Source organism: Erpetoichthys calabaricus, chromosome 9 (assembly GCF_900747795.2).
Source record: "Erpetoichthys calabaricus chromosome 9, fErpCal1.3, whole genome shotgun sequence".
NCBI classification, from domain to species: domain Eukaryota; kingdom Metazoa; phylum Chordata; class Cladistia; order Polypteriformes; family Polypteridae; genus Erpetoichthys; species Erpetoichthys calabaricus.
In genome coordinates this window covers 133,655,203-133,681,059 of record NC_041402.2, presented here as the reverse complement: position 1 = coordinate 133,681,059, position 25,857 = coordinate 133,655,203, and the positions used below count along the sequence as shown (strand labels likewise).

The following is a 25,857-nucleotide window of genomic DNA, read 5'->3' as shown; positions in this document are numbered from 1 at the left end:
ACCGGAATTGTTGTCTGCTATTATATAGTTGTAGCTGCGGTGTCAGCTCCTTGATACCCTGGGCATGACACTGCCCCCAACCATGAGGCTTGACCAAAGTTAATGAGCTGCGACGTCGCAACTGAAGTGCTAGGCTGCAGCAGCCTGGCAGGCTACACTACTGGCTGGGCTGCTGAGACTGGCCACTGGGCAGAACTGACCATCGCAAGTAGTAATAGCTCGCATATTTTCACCTTTTTTGCTCTAGTTTTATGTAATTTTGTGCTAGTATTGTAATGAACATTTAGTGCAGACTACAGCTGAAGATCTGAAGTGGACGTGAGAAGTTGGTGAGTTGTTTATTAACAAATTTTTGTGATTTTGAGTTTGTAAAATTAGTGTAGGTCAGGGGGCTTTTTGCATAACAGCTTATTTTACAATATAAACTTTGTAAAGTAAAATTTTGAGCTGCACAATGCCAAACATGCGTAAATTGATAGGCCTATGTCTTTGTCATTTAATTTAAAACAAAATATTTGCATTGTAGTATGAAGAGTACGATGACCTCGACCAAGGTGAAAAGAAAGCTACAAGATGTGCATTGTATCTTTCAAGAGAAATGGGAACTGCTATATTTTTATATGACAAGAAATGATAAAATTCATTGTCTGATTTGCAATAATGTCCAATATTAAATGGCACTACGAAACCCACCGTAAAACTCATGACAAATACACAGGAAAACTGTGACAAATGAAAAGTAATCTCATTAAACAGCAGACACTTTTCTTCAAGATGCATAAACAAGGCGTGGCTTGTGTAAAAGCTAGTTATGCACTGGCTGAACTTATTGCGAGCATTGCTAAACCGTATACTGAGGGAGATTTCATTAAGCAGTGCATTGTGAGAGCAGCAGAGATTGTATGTCCTGAAAAAGCAAAGACTTTCAAAGATATATCACTAACAAAGAATAAAGTGGCTGATAGATTTGATAACATGGCTGGCAACTTGAGGGAACAGTTTCGAAATAAGTCAATTGAATTAGAGTGCTTTTCGATCGCCACTGATACGTCAATGGATGTAATGGACATTGCACAGCTTGCTATATTTATAAGAGCTTGTGACACAAACTTAGAAATTACAGAGGAGTTGTTGGAACTTGTTCCCTTACATGACACAACTACCAGCGAGGACATTTTCAATAAGGTTGAAGAAGTTCTTTCTCAGTACACTCTGCCTATGGAAAAGCTTGTTTGTTTGGCAACAGATGGGGCTGCTACAATGGTGGGACACACTAATGGTGTTGGTGCGAGGCTGTTGTCAAAAATACGTGAGAAAAAACCTGATTGCAAGTTTGCTTTCTTCCACTGCATAATCCACAAACAATCGTTGCGTTCAAAGGTTTTGAAACTACACAAGTCCTTATACCAGTTACACAAACAGTCAACTTCATTCGTGCATGTGGACTAAATTATCGACAGTTTACTTCATTACTGGAGGATGTAGGAAGTGAATTTGACACCGTTCCTTACTATACGGAGGTACATTGGTTATCTTGTCACAAAGTACTGAAGAGGTTCTTCCTGCTGCAAGAAGAAGTTACATTGTTTCTAGAGATGAAAGAAAAAGATGTGAGTTTTCTGAATGACATGTGGGTGCAGGACTTGGTATTTGCTGTGTATTTGACTGGACATTTGTATGACTTGAATCTGAAGTTACAAGAAAAACACAGACTTGTAACTACAATGTACAATGATGTGAAAAGCTTCCAAGGCAAAATTCGTCTGTGGACACATTAATTAAGAAATGAGAATCTTGTCCATATTCTTACATGTCAGGGTCTTAAGCATTCAAATGACAATTTGATTTTTGGAGGATTTGTTTTCCAACTTGAATTACTGAGCAATGAATTCAGTGAGCGTTTGTGTTACATTTTTTAAAGTTTTCAGTATTGGAAAGAAAGCTACAGTAACTTTGTATAATAGTATTATAGTATTTGTTACAGTACAGCCCACTGACACATGTATAGCAGTCAAAGCGGCCCACCAATGGTAGTGAGTTTGACATGCCTGGTCTAGAGCACTGGATTTCATTTGTTTCTTTAGGTCACCACTGCTTTTCTCAGGTTTTTATTTTCTTTTAGATTTGATTGTGCTCCTGTCTGTTCATGGGCATGGTATGTATTCTACTTAAAACTGAGCACTCATTTTTGTTAATTTTCACACACACAAAAGTCTGCTCCTGTGACTTGTGAAAAATCATTGAGTGGCTAGTTGCAAACCATTATCACTGAGTTGCTGATATCATAGATGTCATAGTACATGACAGATGATCATGGGGTTGTATTGAAACTGTTCATGACTCACTAAGAAAATGTAATAGAAGGCTAAGACTGAAAATCATAGTGCAGTGGGGTTTAATGACTCCAAGTCTACATGAGGGAGCTGCACCCTCTATAGATCTCATTCTGAGGTAGCCCTAATAGGCAAGTACTTGCTACATTTATGCTCTAGACCATATACAAACTTATTTCCAGCACTGATATTAAAACAGACTAGCTATGGAGTTTTTCACTCAATCACTTAACGATGTGCCCAGACTTACGGTAAACAACGTAAGTCACATCATTCAAAATATTGAGCAAGACATCAGGAGCTATACTGTATCTTTCAAACTATATTTTTCTAGCTACATCCATAATAACGAAGTTAAGATCTGGACATATTAAAAACCTGTGTCTACTACGAATTTACATGAGACAAATATGTGATTACATTAGGTATTCTTTAAGAAACAGAATTTCAATAATTAGTCGTTAAACTTCATTCAGGGACAGGTGAATATGTATATAAGCTTAATACATAATAACATGAGTCTTCTGGACATCTTGCAAAGAAAATGTTTCTGTCTGAGCAAGCAAAACAGTGAATGTCAAACCACTGTTTTATTGTAAGGGTCTTAATTTGTTTCCTCAGCTGGAGGATCTCCTCTCGGAGAGACAGGATTTCATCAAGCACTAGGTTGACAACTGCTTGATCCAGAGCCGAAGAGTAGTCATGCTTCTCAAGGATTTTATCCTCCTCCTTCTCAAACGGTGTGTCATCCTCCATCAGTTGCTTTCTCCTCTCCCAAACCTCTGGTTTGGAAAGTAGAAAGGAGAAATTGTTCCACACAAACAATGCAGGAACTGCTCCCTTCTTCAGCAGTCGTCACCCTGTCTCAGACCCTAGCTCATGAAAATCCTCTTTTCTAAAGTGCCAGTTAAAAACTCGGGTATCAGGAATAACCATAAAGCTCTCTCTCCAGATAGTAACAATCAGTTTAGATCGGGTTTCCACATCGGAGGGAAATGTCTAAAAGCTAAGTACTTTGTTGTACTTATTGGAAGCTGAACATAAAGATACACAACAATGATCAGCTGTAGAGCAGAAACTTAAATTTCTTTTTCTCAGACATTCTTGAAGCTAAACAAAAATCACAGCTGTAAAACAGACAACAGATGTGACTGAGCTGGCCGAGATTTCACCAGCAGTGCGTCAGCACTACTGTCTGCATATAGTCAATTGACTGCTTCATAGTTTCTATATTGATGCTGATTCTACAATAATGGCAACTCATACTGTAGTCCCTTCAAGGATTATTTCATTGTCATTTGCTATACTATGTATTTCATGATGTTAAATTCAATTTTATTTTATTGCATTCAATCATGATCTGCAAAAAATCTTACAGAGGTGCACACTAGCCCTCAACATTCTTACTTCATAAGCAGGTTAGAAAATGAGTCTGTGGGCTCTTTGTATAGATGATTGAGTAACTAGGAAGAAAGAGTGTCCAGAAACAGGAAGCAAAAAGAAGGGCTGGAGGTAGCAAGAATATAAAAGGCAAATTTTTATTTTTATTCTCCTTGGCGTTTCTATGAACAACCTTTTTTTATGTCTTATACAGTATATGAGTGGATATGTGTAAAAATAAAAAAAATATTTTTACAGTCTGGGAAGCCACAAAAGCAGTATTTGTTTCCATTGCTATATTTATTTGGAATTGTAATAAATGAGAACTGATTGCAAAAGAATATAAGCAAAAGGGATCACATGATTTAAGTAGAATCCACATTAGCATTAAGAATTGTTCACCAATGAACTCCTTAATGTCTGACACATATGGAGACCTCCCTTTCAATAGGTTTACTTCTCTGGAAGATGGGCGGGGTGAATAGTAAGAAAAGAAGCTGTGCTGCATTCCTTTTATCAGCCTGTAGAACTTGCTTTAACAATACAACAAAGTTATTACATGCACAGACAGCCCAGGAACAGGAAGGACTGAGCCATCTGAATGGCACAAGGCCGCATTAACACTGAACTTCTGCAGACAACGTAATGGGTAAAATTCATTTTCGTTTTCGATCATTATGCATTATTCTTTTTAAAGTTATTTTCCCAGTATTGCCATATATTTTTGTCTAATAGGTTTCTTTGCAGCTACAGAAAATGTATGATACTATTTTTTTAAAAGACTTCATTCTAATAGTTCTTTCTTCAGTTGAGCATCTTTAATCTTTTTTTCATAACATTTAAAATAATGAAACGCACAAATTTGTAATAACATATGTTACATCTCTGGCCTGTGGTACCAATGATCAATTTAGGAACCCAGACAACACCTAATTACTCCACTCAGTCTTGGCACCATTCATGCGCTTGAAAGTTTTTGTAATTGTTCACTTTGTGCAGTTAATTATTCTTCATAAGTGATTGAAATCTAGTATAGAACACCACTTACTTAAATAACAGGGCTTTGTAAAAAGTATGTGATATATTGAATGTTGATTTAAGAGAAGCATAATAATTTTGTACATTGTTCTTTACAGTATTTATTTTTATTACTTTTTTATCTGTACTATAGTAATACAATTATTGTTCCATTTATTTTATTTTTTAATTTCATTTTATTATCAACTTGATACAAAGTAAGAATGTATCCTAGAAAGTATGGTGATATATCATCTTGCCCTGCAGTAACCTCACACTGCACATTGAATGTAGATTCAGAGCTTATAACCTTTGTCTGTTTCATTGCATTGTAATAGTTAATCCTAACATATTTCAGTTAGATGTTTTACAATTTGACAAGTTTAGACATTTCTTAATTGTCTAATTGTGTACAAAATTCTACAAACACTTTTTATTAATTCTAAATAATAAAAATTTACTCCCTTTCAGTAAATATTTGGTGAGGCACATTTGCCTGAAATTACAGCCCTGAGCCTTTCAAGACAGATCTCTAACAGATGAACTCTGCTCTCTTATGTCCTTTCTTTTTCTTTGCAATTTAATGTAGTAGCTCATTTCAAGATGGCAGTGATTATTGGCAAAAAAAAATTATTAAGTTCATCCAAATATTCTTAACTGAAATAACACAAATGCTATGTCAGGGGTACTTTGAAACACTAACTTTCTTTTATCTAAGCCGTTCTTATCATGATTCAGCCATGTGGATGTGTTATATCTCAGTGGCAGAGGTGCAATATCTAGGCACTAGAAATCATGGTGACAAACAAAATAAGGAGTTACTACTTATAATTTTAATTCATTCAGAAATTGTAGACAAAATGAAAGCAGCCAGAACTTACTATCCATGGTAAGGATGGGTCAAAATCAGAATGATGCAAAGGAAAAAATGTCTTGCGCTATGAAAACCAGAACATAAATCTAGAAATATTTATGGAAAAAAGTTAAATATTATTATACAAAACAATGCCAGCTGTCACTTGATTAAAAGTTAGGCTGTGTGCATAAATAATTGTTGCCTGTAAAGCAGACAGGAAAGACTCAAGGCAGCTGACACTTAGGTAAGGATAGTCATTTGTACAGACAAACAGAAATGAGGACTACAGCCATCTAAATTGAAGAATGAATAGTAAAAAATGCTCATCTCTCTGTATGTTACATGGTTCATCAAAAACTGTGAAGCCACCATTCAGAGGTGTGTATGACTCCACAGAGACAGGAAAGTCACTAATAATCAAGACCAGAACAACTTCCATTGAATGATAAACAAAAACAGATGGCAGTTGGTTCAAAAGTCTATTCAACTAGACAATGAACCCTTGGCTCATGAACTACACTCATGTGAAAAAGTAAGTAAGTACACCCCGTTGAAACTGTTGACTTTTTCAACATACTGTATTTGAACAGGCAAACATAAATTCTTTATGAAAATAGAGCCTACAGATAAAGGTGATATACTTGAACAAATGACACATAAATGTATGTATTCATTTTCATAATCTAAATTAACAAAACTGCAGATTTTTCACTTGAAAAAAATTAGGTAAACCCCTGCATTTTTCCCCATTTCAGATCCATGATTATAATGATTAAAATTTCCTTAGGAAGTAAACATTCGAACCTGTTTTATTTAAACTCTAGATATCTAGGGATTGGTGTTCCATTTGCTATTGATTTGTGTCGTGTCATCATGCCAAGATCAAAACGGCTCTAAGGCCCTCTGAAAGAAAGTTGTGGATGCCTAGGAGTTTGCCAAGGAATTTAAAAATTATTTGAAATCTATCATTCCACAGCAAGGAAAATCATCTAAAAGTGGTATAGTTTTGAAACAACTGTAAATTTGTCCATGACTGGCCATCCCAGCAAATTCAGGCCAAGAGTTGAAGGCTTGATACTGAAAGGAGTTTCCAAGAACCCCAAAATTTCATCATGAGATCTGCAGGTAACTCCTTGTAAGGTTTGGTGTTAAAGTAAATGCACCTACAATCTGAAGGAAAATGTACAAATTTGACCTGCATGTGAGGTGTGCCTGAAAAAAGCATTTGCTGTCCAAAAAGAATAGGACAACAGTTTTCCTTTGAACATATAGACCAGTGTTTCCCAACCTCGGTCCTGTGGTCCCCCTGTGGCTGCAGGTTTTTGTTCCAACCAGCTTCTGTTGTTAATTGGACTCCTGGGCTAATTAAGTGATGTGTTATTTCCCATGTTCTGTGTTTTTGGAACAATATAGAAATTAGAAAACTAAGTTTGGTAAAATATATATATTAAAATGTACCAAGCAGTTATATGGGAATAATGTATTTTTTTCTTTTTAACAATATTTTCATCTTGATTTTCATTCTGCTTTTCTAGGTGTTCTAATTGTTTAATTAATCCTTTATTTACTAATTCGTGGGTCTGACGCTAAAGTAGTTGCAGCCTTTGATTATTTAGCGTTGTTTGCCAGTGTGCCTGCTCTGCTCATTTTTAATTGACATTAATAAGATACAACGAAGGGGAAAAACTGCACAGAGAAAAGGCAAAATATAATGAAATCAACAAAAGAGAGTTAAGCATTTAAATCTATAGCAAAAGCAGAAATATTTCTAAATGTCTTATAAATGTAAAAATCATGCTGCTGTGCTTTTTCGGATTTAGAATAAAAGAAAAATAATACCAGCTAATTAAATGAGATCAGTGCTATCAGGTGTTGTCACTAATTAGGAATCTGGTTGGAACAAAAACCTGCAGTCACAGGGGGTCCCCAGGACCGAGGTTGGGAAACACTAATACAGTGATCCCTCGCTATATCGCGCTTCGCCTTTCGCGGCTTCACTCTATCGCGGATTTTATACGTAAGCATATTTAAATATATATCACGGATTTTTTGCTGGTTCGCGGATTTCTGAGGACAATGGGTCTTTTAATTTCTGGTACATGCTTCCTCAGTTGGTTTGCCCAGTTGATTTCATACAAGGGACGCTATTGGCAGATGGCTGAGAAGCTACCCAGCTTACTTTTCTCTGTCTCTCTTGCGCTGACTTTCTCTGATCCTGACGTAGGGGGTGTGAGCAGGGGGGCTGTTCGCACACCTAGACGATACGGACGCTTGTCTAAAAATGCTGAAAGATTATCTTCACGTTGCTACATTCTGTGTGCAGCTGCTACGTGAAGGGACATGCTGCACTGTGCTTCACATACTTAAAAGCTCAAAGGGCACCTATTGATTTTTCAGTTTGTTTTTCTCTGTCTCTCTCTCTCTCTCTCTCTCTCTCTCCCTGCTCCTGACGGAGGGGGTGTGAGCTGCCGCCTTCAACAGCTTTGTACCGGCGGTGCTTTGCATACTTAAAAGCCAAACAGCCCTATTGATTTTGGACTGCTTGCTTTGTTCTCTCTCTCTCTCTCTCTCTCACCTGACGCACACTCCTTTGAAAAGGAAGATATGTTTGCATTCTTTTAATTGTGAGACAGAACTGTCATCTCTGTCTTGTCATGGAGCACAGTTTAAACTTTTGAAAAAGAGAAAAATGTTTGTTTGCAGTGTTTGAATAACATTCCTGTCTCTCTACAACCTCCTGTGTGTCTGCGCAAATCTGTGACCCAAGCATGACAATATAAAAATAACCATATAAACATATGGTTTCTACTTCGCAGATTTTCTTATTTCGCGGGTGGCTCTGGAACGCAACCCCCGCGATGGAGGAGGGATTACTGTATAGACAAAGGCCAGACCTTCTGGAACAATGTGCTCAAGACAGATGAATCAAAGACAGAGTTGTTTGGCCACAGTAACAGTAGGCTAGTTTAGCGCAAACCGAAGACAGGATTTCAGGAGGAGAATCTCATACCATCTGTGAAGCATGGTAGTGGAAATCTTATGGTGTAAGGTTGCTTTGCTGCCGCAGGGTCTGGTTAGTTTCCAGTCATCAAGCCAATTATGAATTCTGCATCTTATCAAAGTTTATTTGAGGAGAATATGAGGCCATCTCTCTGAAAGTTCAGTTGATTTGGATGTGGAACTTTCAACATGATAATAATCTGAAGCACACTAGTGAATTCAAAAAGTAATGGCTCAGAAAGAGGAAATTAATGGTTATGGGCTGGCCTAGTCAATGTCTTGATTTGAATTCCATTGAAATATTGTGGGGAGATTTGAAACGGGCAGTGCGTGCAAGGAAACCCACAAACATCTTGCAACTGAAGGAATTTTGCATGGAGGAGTGGTCAAAATTTCACAGAGTTCATATCAGAGGCTGGTTGGCAGTTATGCAAAATACATACAAGAAGTCATGTTATGTCATTTGCTAACTAACTTAATACAGACTAGAGTTACAGGTCAGGGCCTGGAGACTTTCTCAACTGGCATAGGGCACAATGCAGGAACAAAGTATGGACAGGGCAAACAAAAAACAGGGCCAATTTAACATCACCAGTTTACCTAACCTGTATGTCTTTGGACAGTGGGAGGAAACTGGAGCACCCGGAGGAAACCCATGCAAAAAAATGCAAATTCCATACAGGGAGGACTCAGGGCGTGAACCCTGGTTTTCTTACCTTAAGGCAGAGGTGTTACCAATGTGCCACCCTCTAAATGAAATCATTTCTGATAAAGGGGGCAATACCAGTTTCTGAGGTGTACTTACTTTCTCAGCAGTAGACCATTACATCTGATGATATTTTTCTTGAACAAATGGTTGAAAAGACAAATGGTGCTTGTGTTTTTATTCAGGTAAATTACATTTATCTCTAGGCACTGTTTGCATAAAGATCTAATACTGTTTTCCTGTTCAAATACAGTATGTTGAAAAAGTCAACAATTTCCATGGGGTATATTTATAGTTTTTCACATGACTGTAAATAAGCTACTGTTCAGTGAGACAACCAACACGGTAAGAAACTGAAACAAATCAAAATGAAAACTCTGCATTACTGTAACTGGAATCACTAGTTCAGGGTTCTAAAACCTAATCTAGGAGAACAAAACAAATTAAAAAGACAATTTGCTAAAAGAATTAAAGTTTTCCATTTTCTTGTCTTTTTAATTTAGCAAAGGAACAACAAATCAACTGCAACAGTACTGTTCTTTAAAGTCTGAACTTATATTTTGTATCATATGTGTCTTGCACAAGTGTTTAAACAGGCTTACAATACAAACTTGCAGCATACATTATGGCATCTTTGATGTACCACTGTAAATGTTACAAGAAAAATAAAGTGAAGGTCACACCCTTGCCTTTCTGAAAATCATGACTACTCTAGTGTGGCTTTTACTGCATGTTTATGTCATTGCAGTCTTGTAATTCCTCCTTGGTCCCTCTTATGACTGCTACATTTATACTATGGCAGCCAAATGATGGCATAGCAAGAGAAATACAAGAAAATAGTAGAATATAGATATGCCTTACTGAGGCTTTTTGTTTCCTGCCTTTATAAAAGCTTTCCGTCAGCTCCCCATAGATTTTGAATGGCTTGAGGCAAAGTCCCAGCCAGATCTTGAAAAATTTCCAAATCTGAGTTTTCTCCTAACAGCAGGTCTCTTCTAGTGTACGTCTGACTTTCCTTTGGGTCTCCTCCGTCCTTTACTGCATCACTGCTATATTCATATGTCTTTAAGAGTTAGACATGCTAAATGTAGTTTTTTTCTCAATTTGTATTGTATTTAGCCTGGCATTTAAAACATAATGATAGGTTTTTTAGGGTTTGAGGAATCAATTTCTGACATTTATTTTTTGTTTCATACACAAGTAGTTGAACATGTGCCTTTTCCAATGCCATTTTGTTGTCCAGTGGCAACTGCCATTTTGAGTCACAGGTGCTATGTTAAATGACAAGAGGTGTGTCACATATTACATCGCCATCGCAACAGTATTAAGGTCACTGTTGTGTATGAGATTATGGATTTTCTAAAAACTTTGCAAGTGTGTTTCATTGTGTTAGCTTCACAAACTTTCCATTGACTATGATTATGGCTTTGAGTTTAGGTTTTGTTATTTGATGTATTATGCTTCCAATTTTTCACTCATTGCCCTGATAAATTGACTATTTTTATTTTCTGGTCTCAAAACAAATCCAAACTGTCTTCTGGTCTCTCTAGGTAGTGCAAATACCCACGAATGACATGAGATCACAAAGATTTGAAAACTAAGCCTCTACTAAAGCGGTAAAAATTCTTTGAATGGGATTACTGTCAGTCAAAGAGTGCTTACAAATGGCAGTGCGATCTGGAGACAAGAGTGTACCTAAACCCTAATCTAAGCAGAATTCCCAGGAAAAATGTATGCAATGGGGGTGCATTTCTTTGAAGTCATTTCATCTAACCAAGTGCCACTACCCCCACAGAGATGCCCCTTATTAGATTATATGAAAGCACAAATCAAGACATCCATTCCAGAAATATGATCATGTAAAACTGCTTAAAACCTTGATGTGATTCATATTTAGACAGGCTAAAATAAAATGTCATGTTGTTGTAGCTGTTTAATTGACATACAGTGGATGTCTTTTAAATGCAATTTCCATTTTACACAAAATAGTACATAATGATTAACAAAATATAAGTGTTTAAAATTACTGTAAGATTATTACTCAAAGTGTTTTTTTTTTTTTTTCATTTCTATTTTTTTGATAAGAACAGCATTCCATTTTCAGGCTAAGGTGTTGTCAAAGAAACAATTTCAGTTCCCACCAACACACCCTTAATGGTATGCATGTAAAAAATCCAATGCACTCAAACTGAAAGGCAATAATGAGGACATTTTACAACTTATAAAAGGAGATACAGTTTTTGGGGCTTGTTCTTTAGAGCTTCAGGACAATTACAAATTACTTGATTTCAGACTTTTAATTTGAGAAACACTCTCTCCCTAAAAATTGTAAACCACTTAGTACCACCTTAACAGTCACTGTGGCTGGTGAGAGTTTATTGATCTCTTCACATGTGAAATTGTCAAAAATCTGAATTTAGAGTATTTGCTCTTTCTTTATCAGTATGTTATAAGTTTGCTTTTAAAATTCCTAATGCACTTTACATCACCTTTTTTGTTATAGTCCTAAAAAAACAGTAAAATAATCAATTTGTGTCAGGTTTTATATTTTCCACAATATTTCTCCCTAACTGTCTTTTAGCATTAATAAAAACATTCTTTAAAAATGTTACTTTCATAAATTGTCATATATGTATTACTAGGGTGCTCCGCCCCCTGCTCGCTTCGCTCGCCAACCCCTGGCGTTGGGGCATGACAAAGAGTGAGATGTATGAATTAGATATAGAATAGTGTGTAGGTTTGGATGATGCCTATAGAAATAACAAATAGAGTGTTTGGCATAGAGTAATGTTTTATTGGAATATTTCTTTGTATACAACATTAGTAGTAAAGATGGTTGCTGCTATACCTTCTGCATTTGCTTTTGTATTGGCCTCCTTTTCAACTTCATGTAGCATTTTTATAGACTTAGCTAATGGGTGATTGTTTATGACATGAGTGATGTTTCTCATTATAAGCTCTGTGCATTGTTTGTTTTCAGGAAGGTTAATTCGTTGATAGATTGCCTCATCTGGATCTAGGATGTAGATTTGTGCATATTTGCGTTGTTGATTTGTTTCAGGGTGCACTGTTCCAATGTGATGCAATATTTGTCCACATATGCGAAAGCAGTATGGGCCATTGCCTTTTGGTGGCCTGATATGTACTCCGGTAGATGCAAAAGCAAATGAACTATTGTAGGATCTAATGCAGTTCATAAAGTTTTTACTTTCAGGCACATCGTTAGTTAGAAGCTTCTGTAGATATTCAGGATATGAATGTAAAGGAGGCAGTCTAATCTGCCCCTTTTGACAACAATGTGTAAATTCATTATTTGTATTGCCAGTTGTTTCTTCTGGGAAGTTAAGTGAATGACAATGATTGCAAATGACATTCATTAATCCCAATGAATTTTCCTCAATAGTGGACTCATTATTGAAGGCGTTGTCAGCCAACCGGCGTAAGCGTTTAGCAGGTGTCTGGCGTTGATGTCCGCGATGGACATGTTTTGCTTGTGGCGTTTGAGTGCCGCGTTGTTGCATGTCCATTATTTGTGACGCGCTATTTTGGAGTTTTAATTGATTCGCCTCCACTTTGCGAAAAGTCCATTTCAGTCTACGTCGTGCATTGTTTGTATCGAGCCTTGTCCGTTTTTGTATGTCGGTCAGTTGAGCTTTCTGCTTTTGGAGTCTTGCTTGCTTGTTTTCTGGCAGTTCATATGCGCGTTGTACACGTCTGCGTTCATTTATTCTGTCTCTTCGCTCCCTTTTTTGTATGTCTGAGACGCGAGCTCTTTCGTTTTGAACTCGTGCCTGTTTCGATACAGCACTTTGAGACGCGCGCTGTATGCGTCTACGTTCATTGTGTCTGTCAATTTGGGCACGTCTCTGTAACGGGGTTAGTTGAGCTTTGCGTTTTTGGAGCCGAGACATTTTTTCTCCCGGAGTTTCCGAAGCGCGTTGTATGCGCCGCCGTGTATTTTGTTGTTTCATTCGTGTTCGTGTGTTTGGTCCCGTTATCCGATCTGAATCGTTTTGTACCCGTGACCGTGTATTCATGACTTGTTTGTTCCTCAGCATGCGAAATATGGATAAGTAATAAGGAGGATCGCACTCACTGTTAATGTGTAGCCTTTTCTGCAGTTGAACGGTTAATAGTGCTTTATTGTAAGGAGATCCACCTATTCTGACACCTATGCTGCCTAGTGTGAAGGTGTTGAGATGACGTATGTTTAATATGGACGTTTCCTTTAGAAATGTGGCTTTGGGTGTCACTTCTTATTGATGTGTGGGGGGGGGGGGGGGGGTGGGGTGGGTGAGGATTGTTGTTGCGCGAGCGTCTTCTTTCTTTTTGTGTTCCAGGGGCTTGTTGAATCCCCCTCTTTGTGTGTGTCCCGTCCGTTGCTTGTAGGGTGTGTGGGGTGGTTTTGTGTTCTTTTTTTTTGTGTTCCAGGGGCTTGTTGAATCCCCCTCTTGGTGTGTGTCCCGTCCGGTGCCTGTAGGGTGGGGGGGTGCCTTGCTGTTGTGCGTGAGCGTCTTCTTTTTTTTTGTGTGCTAGCTTCGTGTGCAATGGGTTTCGTGCGGCGCCTGCGTTTGACTACTTTTTTCTGTGCCTTTTCCTTTTTTCTGTGCTCGCGGCGCCTCATTTCTTTGACTCCTTTTTTCTATGCTCACTCCTTTTTTCTGTGGTCTTGTCCGCCTCTCGCGGCCCCTCATCCGCCTCTCGCGGCCCCTTATTTCTTGTGGCGCCTGCGCAGTACGTCTTTTTGCGGCTACGGCCCATGGCCGGATGTCCCTGCGTCCATCCGGTTTAGCATTCTCGGTTAGTAATATGGATAGGATCCCAAGGCTTGAGAATAATTTATTTAACTATGTTATCTTTGGCGTTAAGCATTCTGAACTCTAGAAACTGTAAGGACTTTATTGAATTATAAATTATTATTGTATGCTGTTAGAGTTCATTATTCTTATTTGTTGAAATTTTATGGGTGTGTGTACTGATTATAACTCTGTCATATGCAGTCTCTTAGTTTATTTTCTTATATCTCTTGTGGTCGAAATAAGATACTGCAGATCCCAGAAGAAGTACGGGGGCATCAAGCCAATCATTCCTGTTTAATTACAGTACCAAAATGAAACAAATATGAACGATATACAGTACATGCCTCTGTTACAAATACCTGAAAATTAAGCCAATCCATTCAGGCAAAAGTTCTTTAAGGTACTGGAACTCCATCCTTCACCTCAGTCGAGTCAAAACTGATTCCCCCTCTCTGGCAGAGGTAGACTTTAAACCTGGAAAACCGGAAGAGGAGTAGTCCATTCTCCTTGCTGTGGTCTTCTTGCCACTGCAGAGTGAAAAAGTGAGAATGTTAGTGCCCCCTCTCAGTCCATGGTGGTATTACTTCACAGATTCACAGACACACATGTATGATACTCTTGTCTTATGTTTTGTTCTCTCCTGCTGTAAACAAATGTCTCTGTAATTTAATATTAGTCTATATAACTTTTAAATGGTTGGCATTGCATTTCTTTGTTTTCTGTTTAAATAATATAAATCAATTCCACTATTGTTATGATGTATAAAAATGACAGTGTTGGTAATGTCAATATTTTGTAGTTATAAATGCTCATATACTTCAAGTGTACATTTGGTGCTTTGGCTCTAGGCATGGAAATATTAAGTTGGATTAAAATAATTTGCACAGAATGTTTTTTAACTAAAAATTAGAAAGAACACAGATTATCAGTTAGTCACTCAGTCATTCTCCAACCCGCTATATCCTAACACAGGGTCACAGGGGCCTACTGGAGCCAATCCCAGCCAACACAGGGTGCATGGCGAGAACCAATCCTGGACAGGAGGCCAACCCACCACAGGACACACACCAAGCACACACACTAGGGACAATTGAGGACAGCCAATCCACCTAACCTGCATGTCTTTGGACCGTGGGAGGAAACCCACACAGACACGGGGAGAACATGCAAACTCCATGCAGGAAGGACCCGGGAAGTGAACCCGGGTCCCCTTACAGCAGCAGTGCTACATTTGTTCAAATCATTTAACGTGCTGGTGCTACAATTATATAAATATGAACAAAAATGTGGTATGTAGTAATTATTAAGTTGCTTTAAAAAATAGAATTACTTATGCAGTTGATAGAAAATGTCCTTGTAAATGTTTTTCACTCCTCTCCTAGTTTTAGAATAGCAGCAACTAAACCAGACACTCCTTTTTTGCAACAAAGTAGCAAAAAGACTGAACTAAAATTTGACAGAACTATTTTTGGAAAAAAAAAAAAAAAAGTCTAGTGAAAGGCAGTCACTGCTGACTTCTTGCCTAAACTGAGCACCTGGATTTCTTCTTCTGGAAGACCAGACAGATTCCCAAAACACGGGAATATTACTAAGACATCATAAGACATGCAGTGGCGTAGCTAAGGTGGGGCAAGGGGGGACATCTGTCCCCGGGTGCAGCATCCAGGGGGTGCCAAATTTCCCTTCCACATTGCATTTTGGCAAACAGGAGGGGGCGCGAAATCTTCAGTTGTCCCCGGGCGCTGAAAACCCTAGCTACGCCTCTGAAGACAAGTTAATTTCCCCATGGAGATCAAAAGGTCCACTAAACTCCAAACAGACCATCTGTACAAAACATTCTAAAGTCCTGCTTTGCCTTTCAGCTTTCACAGAATACCCTGCACTGCTATTCAGCTTGACAGATCTTTCAGGCTTATGGCCTAGTGCCTGAAATCTCTCAGTTATAAAAGGTTAAATCAACCCTATATAGTAATTAACCAAAAATACTAAATATACTGTACTTACAATTAATTTCAATGCAATGTGATTGCCAGTACTTGACTACATACTGATGTCAGTGTAGCTTATCTCTGGAGTGGATCTTATTAGCATCACAGCTACCTCTCCTTTAACTTAGTGGGAGCATGCAAGCGATATTCAATGAAACACTATGCTTCTCAAAAGCCCTTAGTAATGAATACACAGAATAACTATCCTTTCTGGCAGAGTTTAAAATGAAAGAATGTAATATAAGAATGGGAAAAGTCAAAATTTCAAAGTTGCTCAATGGTCTTTATTATATATAAAGAATTTCAGGCAAAGAGATGCTCATAAAAATTGAACCTTTAAAGTATGATGTTAAAAATAATCTGTAAAATGTATGAATGAAATAGCTTAAGAAAATGAATATGTTAAAATGAAACCGTTTTTAATATATATATATACACGTATACTTGTTTCAGATCGCTCTCGGAGTGCCAGACTGGCTAAGAGCTCCTGGAACAGAGGAACTTGCCAATGTTGTCTTTCAAACAGAATTCAACCACTGGTGGTCATCCAGTTAGACAAAAAGATTCTTCCAGAGACTAAGAAGTGGCTAATATCTAAAATTCAAGGTCTGTTTAAAAAAATTTTTTTTTGCTTACTAGAAAAGTTGTTTAATATTTGAATTTTGAATTTCTATGAACCATTGAAAAAGTCAGACAAATTTACTCAACTGTCTAATTTACTAGAAAGCAAGGGTAAATGCCCTTCATTACATAAATAACAAATTATTCAAGTTATATTCCCTTTAGGGCGGCACGGTGGCGCAGTGGGTAGCGCTGCTGCCTCGCAGTTGGGTGATCTGGGGACCTGGGTTCGCTTCCTGGGTCCTCCCTGCGTGGAGTTTGCATGTTCTCCCCGTGTCTGCGTGGGTTTCCTCCGGGTGCTCCGGTTTCCTCCCACAGTCCAAAGACATGCAGGTTAGGTGGATTGGCGATTCTAAATTGGCCCTAGTGTGTGCTTGGTGTGTGGGTGTGTTTGTGTGTGTCCTGCGGTGGGTTGGCACCCTGCCCAGGATTGTTTCCTGCCTTGTGCCCTGTGTTGGCTGGGATTGGCTCTAGCAGACCCCCGTGACCCTGTGTTCGGATTCAGCGGGTTGGAAAATGGATGGATGGATGGATATTCCCTTTATTGTGAACTCTCTTTTTGCTACTTAGAACTTATGATTACACATCATACCACTTGTATAAGGAATCTACAAATAACATTAGAAAAGTTTACTCATATAGAGTGCTCCATTTGAAGGTACATTTAAGAACATTTGAAGAAGGTTAATGACAATACCCAGTAAAATATAGTATAACATAGTATAACAAAGGCAGTGTTTAACAATAGCAGAAATTGTTTTTCCCTGTTTCAAACAAAAATGTTTATTTGTCAGCAAGACGGAGTACTCATTAAACATCAGGAAATTCTGAGGGTGGAGTGTGTTGAGTCTACCCTGCAGTGGACTGGTGTCCCGTCCAAGGCTGGTTTGTGTCTTGCGCCCAGTGCTCCTGGCATGGTAAAACACCTCTCCGTGATCCTTAGGTATTGGAAATTGGATTGGTGAAGGATTGCTTGTGACAACAGATATATTTTGCCAGTAATGTCTATCTGCTTCAACTCCCTGCTGACTTCACTTTTAGTGCTCATTTTGAAACTTGAGGATATTCAGTTGTCTTTATCAATGTAATTCCTTCTGTCATTAATATGTTTTGTGAACTTCTTGAAATCTCTTCTTGAATGTTTTTTATACTAATATTTTTTAATTACTGTTTTGTGCTCTCACTGTTTGACATTTTCTTGTCAATTTTATCATAGGCACCACTACTTTTTGTTGCTGATTTTGTGACATTATCACATTGCCATTATCAAAGATTGCTGAACATAAAGACAATCATCAGTCATGTCACTTGCAGAAACTCTCAGATGATTCTGCATTTATGGGGTGTGTTAATTAAGATGGATGAGACAGAGTATTGGAGTCAGGTAGAGAATTTTGTTTTTTGGTGCAAAGAGAATTGTCTGCACCTTAAAATCAGCAAAACCAAAGAACTGGTTATTGGTTTCACCGCACCAAAGAGCCTTTATGTCAGGTCAGTATTCCAGTAGTGGATGTAGCGATGGTCGACTCTTAGAAGTACTTGGGGCTTAACAACAGGTTGGACTGGTCTCAGAACACAGAGTAAATATATAAGAAAGGGAAGAGGAGGCTTTTTTTCACAGGAGACTGTGTTCCTTGTTGTGGGAAGTGACACCCTTCACATCTTCTATAACTCTGTGATGGCCAGTGTGATTTTCTACACTGTGGTGTGCTAGGCTGGTAATATCACTTATTACAATGTGCATCTTACAGACCAGTCTCACTTCTGAATAACAATTTTAAGATACAGTGGAACCTCGAGATACAATCACCTCTGTATATGAGAAATTCAAGATACAAGGAAAGTATGAGCGAAAAATTCAGATCTAAATACGAGTATTGGCTCGCGTAATGAGCCACGAGCCAGGCTGTGGGTATAGCTCGCGGCTTAGCGAGGGGGCGTGGTAGCTGTAGCGAGCCGCAGGGCGATCTGCGGTGTGGGCGTTTCTCACCTAAGTGCACAGGTGGGAAACTGCCCACATTCATGATTGTTCCTGTGGCTGATGGGCTGCAGCTGCCATGTCCTCCCCGCATATATAGAGAAGCGCGAGCCAGTTAAGGGGGAGAAGAAGTAAAAGAAGAGAGAGAGAGAGAGAAAGAGAACGGAGGTTGCAGGAGGAGGCAGGAAGCAGCAGTAGCAGAAAGTCGGTGCGGGAGAGCGAGCGAGTGCAGGCTCGCGTGTAGCTAAACAGTGAGCTGAACAGGCGAGCCAAACAGCTGAAGCAGGACGGTGTAGAGAAGGTCAGCTGCATTAAGAGTGTCTCGCCTGTTGCAGAGCCCGCATGGGAGAAGCAGGTGAGATGCTGACGCTAACAGAGAAGAAGCACCGGGGATTGTCATCTCTTTTTTAAAGACTGCTTCCTGTTGACGTTTTAACCTTGTGTTAAAGGATTGTTATTCTTGTGTATTTTAAACCTCCACTTCACAACTGTTTTAAGGATTATTTATTTAAAGATTTATTGAATGCTGTACTGCACTTTGGACACCTGTTTTGATTCTTTTAATAATCAGTTATATTATTTACCAGTGTTATTTATTAAAGGTAGACTACAGTATATATTATTTATCAGTGTTATTTGTTAGGAAAATTGATTTTTATGTTAATATTTTTGGGGTGCGGAACGGATTAATTGGATTTCCATTATTTTCAATGGGGAAGTTTGTTCTAGATACGAGAAATTCGCTATACGAGCTCAGTGCTGGAACGAATTAAACTCGTATCTCAAGGTTCCACTGTACTCTACAAAGTTCTAGCTAGAAGGATCGAGAATGTGCTTCCTTAGGTAATATCACAAAACCAAACCAGATTTATTAAAGTCAGACACTTGACTTCCAATCTTCGACGCCTGTTTAATGTAATATATAAACACATAAAGTCTAACACCCCAGAGATTTTATTATCTTTGGATGCAGAAAAAGCATTTAATACTGTTGAATGGTACCAACTAGCTATGCTACTGTATATACTGTATCAGATCCACAAAATTCTGTGCTAGTAGTCCTAACAGCACTAGCACAATTTCAAAATATATCTGGACTAAAAATTAATTTGAATAAAAGTGTACTTTTCCAGTGAACTCTCTAGCACACAATATTAGATTGTGCACCTTTCCATTTATCATTGCAGTTTACTTTAAATACATTAGGATAAACATCACAAGTAAATATAATGGTCTTTTTCAACAAAATTTTGCTGTCTACATGGAAAACCTTCCCGAGCTTCTTTTTCTCTTTCGAAGAATTCCCATATACATTAACAACTAATTTTTTAAGAAATTAGATTCAATCATAACCTCATTTATTTGGAATACAAAACAACCATCCATCCAAAGAGTGACCCTACAACGACCTAAAGCAGAATGTGGCATGGCACTACTTAACTTTCAGTTTTATTACTGGGCAGCAAATATACAAGCTTTATAAACCTGGACATTGACACAAATTGATGAACACACATAAGCTTGGTCTGCAGTAGAAATATAGTCTTGAAGTACATCTTTATATTACAAGCAAATACAAGTTATCATCAATATACTAACAACCCAATTGTCCTTCATTCACACAGAATATGGAACCAATGTAGGAGGCACTTCAAGACAGAGACGTTTTTATTTTTTGAACTTCTACTTGATAACCACCGTTTTCCACCCTCTCAGACTTGCACAGTTTTTAATGTTTGGAAAATGTATTGGATTAGAGATTTGTATATAGATAATGTCTCTGCATCCTATGAACTTCAAATTTAACTTCCCATCAACACAATTTTTCCAGTACTTTCAAATAACAAACTTTGCTAAACTGAATCTTGCCCAATTTTCCTCACTTCCCACCTATTTCTATTTCATAAAAAATATTGATCAGTCTTGAGAACTCAGACAGCATTTCTATAATATATAAAAACATTTTAAAATCCTTTACTTTCAGAGATCACAGAGTACATTGCGAAAATAATCTCTTCCTCAACATTTCAGAAAAGAAATGGAAGGCAGCCATGCATGTAGTTCACGTTACCTCCATATGAGCAAAGCATGCAATTATTCAGCTTAAAATCTTTTATTGAGCACAACTATTTCGTTTAAAATTGTCCAAAATGTATCCAGGGTAGATCCAAACTGTGAACATTGCAATCAAGCTCAAGCCTCACTGGGCCACATGTTTTGGGCACGCACCAAATTAACATCATCTGGACCAAAATCTTTAAATGTGTATCAGACAGCCTTGATATCACAAGCATCCCTAATCCATTAACAACTGTGTTTGGTGTACTTCCAGATGGGCTTAAAGTGGAGAAGGACAAACAGATCATAATTGCCCTTATCTACTACTAGCACATAGACTTATCTTGCTCAACTGTAAAAATCTTAGTCCACTCCTGGGTAATTGATGTTATGTACAATTTGAAATTTGAAAAAATTAAATTCTCACTTAGAGGATCTGTTCAAAACTTTTTTAAAACCAGACAGGATCTAATCAATAACATTTAGAATAACCATTTATATTGGGAAAAGGATTCTCTTCCCTCTTTTTTACTGTTAAAGTTTTACCTTCCTCTCTTTCTCTTTGGTGGGAGTTGAATTTAGCTTTGTTGAGCTTCAAAAAAACAGGCTCGGTTATGGGACACACTCTGGACCCACTCGGAGTAGTAGCAAAGGAGAGAATTAAAACAAAAAAAGTGCCATTGTGAGCAATCTCTTTGTGACCCAGTAACAATGAAAACTTTCAGCCAACAAATTATTCAGCAGAAGTGCATCAATAATTGCTACTGGGGCTCCTTTATAACAACAGCAATACATGTGCATAATGTCGCACTGTGACTGTGACAGCTAAGTCAGAACTTTTCCTTCTTTTTAATTTTCTAGGCTTATAGTCATTCTGGTGTGTGTTCAGATTGAAGTGTGTCTGCTTAATTATTTATTTATTTATTTATTTATTCCATCCATCCATTATCCAACCCGGTATATCCTAACTACAGGGTCACGGGGATCGGCTGGAGCCAATCCCAGCCAACACAGGGCACATGGCAGAAACAAACCCCGGGCAGGGTGCCAGCCCACCGCAGGGCACACACACACACACCCATGTATGTATGTATGGGGTGGCATGGTGGCACAGTGGGTAGCACTGCTGCCTCGCAGTTAGGAGACCCAGGTTCGCTTCCCGGGTCCTCCCTGCATGGAGTTTGCATGTTCTCCCCATGTCTGCGTAAGTTTTCTCCGGGTACTCCGGTTTCCTCCCACAGTCCAAAGACATGCAGGTTAGGTGCATTGGCAATTCCAAAAAAACTGTGCTTGGTGTGTGTGTGCGCACCCGGTGGTGGGCTGGCGCCCTGCCCGGGTTTTGTTTCCTGCTTTGCGCCCTGTGTTGGCTGGGATTGGCTCCAGTAGACCCCCGTGACACTGTAGTTAGGATATAGCGGGTTGGATAATGGATGCATGTATGTATTTATGTATTGATGTATTTATTTAATGAGCTTCTATAAAAAGCTAAATAATAAAAAGTTCTATCTATCTATCTATCTATCTATCTTCCTTCAAAATAAGCACCACACAGTCCAGTATCACCATAAATTTACCACTGACAAATAGAGGAATACTGTACTCCTTAGAGCCATGTTTTTGTTTTAGAAGTCAAAAAATTTAGAAGGAAAAAATCAGAAAGCAGCAAAAGAAATTTGTACAGTCTAGAGAAAAGAGTTCTTGACTTGTAGCCTGTCTAACTTGATCACGCAGTCTTGATGAGTTCCTGGATGTTACTGACACATAATCAGTGGCTGAAATGGAACAAAGTTCCTGTGGCAATCCCCTTTGTTTCAGTTTCTTCATCCTTCTCCTTCATATATAATGTTATAATGTTGTAGACACAATGCAGACATTGCAATTTCTTCAGAGATCTGGGGTAGGGAAGATTCCTCCTTGGAGGTCTGAAAGAGAGCTGATATACTCTATAAAAACTATTTTGGAGAGAGTAAGGTTCCCCTTGAAAGTATGAAAGCTCATTGAAAGGACAAATTATTTTCCTAAATACAGGTTAATAGTGGAAGTGTGTTGTGAGAATTGCCAGTACTCACTAGTATGCATACTTTAAAAGTCAGTATTCCTAACGACAGAACAGGAATGTGCCAGTATGGAGTACCAGTGAGTAATGGAATACTTCAAGCACTGCATGCAATTAGAAATTATTCTCGTTGCTCATTCCTCCACACATTTACTTTAAGGGGATGTTTAACACCTCATTATTTATAAAGTCTGCAAAGCCACTTGCAGTTTGTGTGTATATCAAATCAATTTATTAGAACATTTTGTGATACCTCATGGGTGCATCTAGTTGCGTGTTCTTCCCTTATATGTTGTAATCAAGAAATGCAAAAAGAAGACATTTACAAAGTGAGGCATGCAAAAGAAGAGTGACAGCAAGCTAAGTGTCAAGTCAAGAGGCACTGTGTTCTAAATCCGCAAGTATGGATTCCAGAAATTAAAAGATAAATTGAGCTATATGCAAAATAAATGCTAGCAGTGTGAAGACAGCAATTCCATTTGTTGCCACTCATATTTTCGGACACTGGTGCAGGCAATATGGGTGAGTGCACTTTCTCTGATCTGATGCTACCTTCCGGGAATGAGCCGTTCTCTGAGCTTGAGGCAAAACGAATACTGTGGAGTTCACTCATCACTGCAGCAGGGCTATTCCATTATAAATTCAGTTGGGCCAGATTTTCAAACCAAGACATTTAGCTGGGACAAACATTTTCAGCAGCTGGTATGCAGCAGGTAATGGCAAATTTTAAACCAACACAAATGAATGTATTGAAAAACAAGTAGTGTTTATTCATTGTTTTTCTTTTAAATTTGATCACATCTGACACAGGAACATCAAAAAGTGCATAAAAGAACAATAAAAAGCTATAACTGAACAGAATCTGAGGTAGTAGCAATGCTTTTTTCTACCTTTGAAATAAAAAATAAACATTAGGGTCATATCTGACCTAGGCACATTTCAAAGTGCATAAAATCAAAAACATGAACAGTATTAGCAATAACATGTGTTTCCCTTTTGAAATAAAATAAATATTTTGGTCAAATATGACCCAGGCACATCACAAAGTGCATTTTAACAGACCAAAAAAGAACTATCAATGATATCAAATCGATCAGTACACAAACCTATAAAAAGTGACAACAATTACTAACATACATGAATATAACGTCTAGTGCACACTGAGGGAACATAGGCTTTTATTAAATCACCACATGTGATTAGTCATGGCTTTGTTATTCATTCCACATTTTGTTGATAATGTGACATGTGTCGCTACTGCATGGACTATATGGGATGGAGTCTCAGGAGGGGGAACCCCAATTTGAATAGGCCGGCTTCAGGGGTTCAAAGATTGAAACGCTGTACCATGTGATGGGAACTTAGACACGTGTTTTCTATCCCAGTACTGATGTGGTAGAATTAATAGTATCGAATAGATAAAATAAAAAGCAATTAATGGCTTTCCTTGATTTTTTTATCCTGTGGTAGGCATAAAATATATAATAAGTATGTCCTGCTTGATGGTAAAACCCTGTAAGTAGGGCATTGCTTTCTGTGACAGCAATGGTCCAAATGACCGCATACTTAAATAATTCTTCAGAGAATTTAGACCAGTCTTCAGCTTTAATACAGGAAACACAATATCCAGCTGGTGACTAGTGAAAATGAAACAAGCCAGGCACTCAACTGTAGCCAAAATTGAAGATCTCAAGGAATAGTCAGCAGGAGTTTGATGCAACCTTAATTTTGCTATTTCAAATTGGTCTTTTGGATGTGTGTCTGGAAGAAACAACACCTTCAATCTTGGGGGACATCAAAGGAAGTCACTCAGTCTGCACTGGAGAAGAATGCTAGGATGTTGGATATCTCTGGGTGCACGGTTCTTGAGGCTGATCCTCCAATTAGCTGTGAACCACCCAATCTCACTGAGATTGCACAGGTAGTGAACCCGCTGAGGGGAGGAAAGGCTGCAGGGATCTATGGTATCCGGGGTGAACTTCTCCAGGCTGGTGGTAAGACTGTCTTCCTGGCATTGCAAGAAATCTTTGCTTCCATTTGGGAGACTGGCATCATCCCAACTGCCTGGAAAACGGGACTTGTCATCCCTTTTTGGAAAGGGAATGGTGATTGCCTGGATTGCAGCAACTACAGGGAGATAACACTGCTCTCGGTGCCAGGTAAGGTCCTTGCTAAGGTCTTCCTCAATAGGATCCATGATCACTTGCTCACCTACCAGCGACTGGAGCAATCTAGTTTTACGCCTAAGAAGTCTACCATCGACCTCATCCTAGGAGCACAAACACGAATATCGGCAGAGTTTCTTTGCAGACTTTCTCGATTTTCATAAAGCCTTCAACTCAGTTGATCGAGCTGCCCTGTGGGACATCCTGAGGGTTTGTAGGATCCACTCGAGGTTACTGGATATCATGAGCGGCCTATGCACTGATACTGTGAGTGCTGTATAGAGTGGAGGCAGAAGCTCTGTTTTTTTCCCAGCTGATTCTGGGGTTCATCAGGGGTGTGTTCTTGCTCCTACTCTGTTCAATGCTTGTATGGACTGGGTGTTGGACAAGGTCATGGGGTCCAGCGGCTGTGGGGCATCTGTTGGTGAAGAAAGATTCATGGATTTTGACTTTGCTGACGATGCTGTGATCTTCTCGGAGCCAATAGAGGCTCTGATTGGGGCACTCGAGAGACTGAGTGAGAAGTCTGAGTGTCTGGGCTTGCGAGTATCCTCGATAAAAATCAAGATCCAGGCCTCTTGGGCACAGCCATCAGCAGTGTGTTTGTTTGCGGAGAGAGTGTCGACCTTGTCGAGAGGTTTACTTACCTTGGCAGTGACATTCATGTCTCTGGTGACTCTGCCTATGAAGTCAGTAGATGGATTAGAGCATGGGGGGTCATGAGGTCGCTGGAAAGGAGTGTGTGCCACTCCCGATATCTATGCAAAAGGACGAAGGTCCAAGTCTTTAGAGTCCTGGTGCTTCCTGTTTTGCTATATGGTTGCGAGACATGGACGCTATCCAGTGACATGAGATGAAAACTGAACTCCTCTGGTACTGTGTATCTCCGGAAAATCATTG

The 25,857-nt window shown here is 38.8% G+C and overlaps 1 protein-coding gene across 3 annotated transcripts in view; it reads left to right on the top strand.

Annotated features, from left to right (window-relative positions):
• The first annotated feature begins 4,248 nt into the window (after positions 1–4,248).
• ano10b (anoctamin 10b) overlaps positions 4,249–25,857 on the top strand; it is a 70,835-nt gene continuing 49,226 nt past the window's right edge. For all 3 annotated transcript variants that reach the window (XM_028810177.2, XM_028810178.2, XM_028810175.2), the window contains exons 1-2: positions 4,249–4,362; positions 16,533–16,685. In XM_028810177.2, the coding sequence (XP_028666010.1) occupies positions 4,359–4,362; positions 16,533–16,685 (157 nt within the window). In that variant the 5' untranslated portion in view covers positions 4,249–4,358. The remainder of the gene's footprint in view (positions 4,363–16,532; positions 16,686–25,857) is intronic.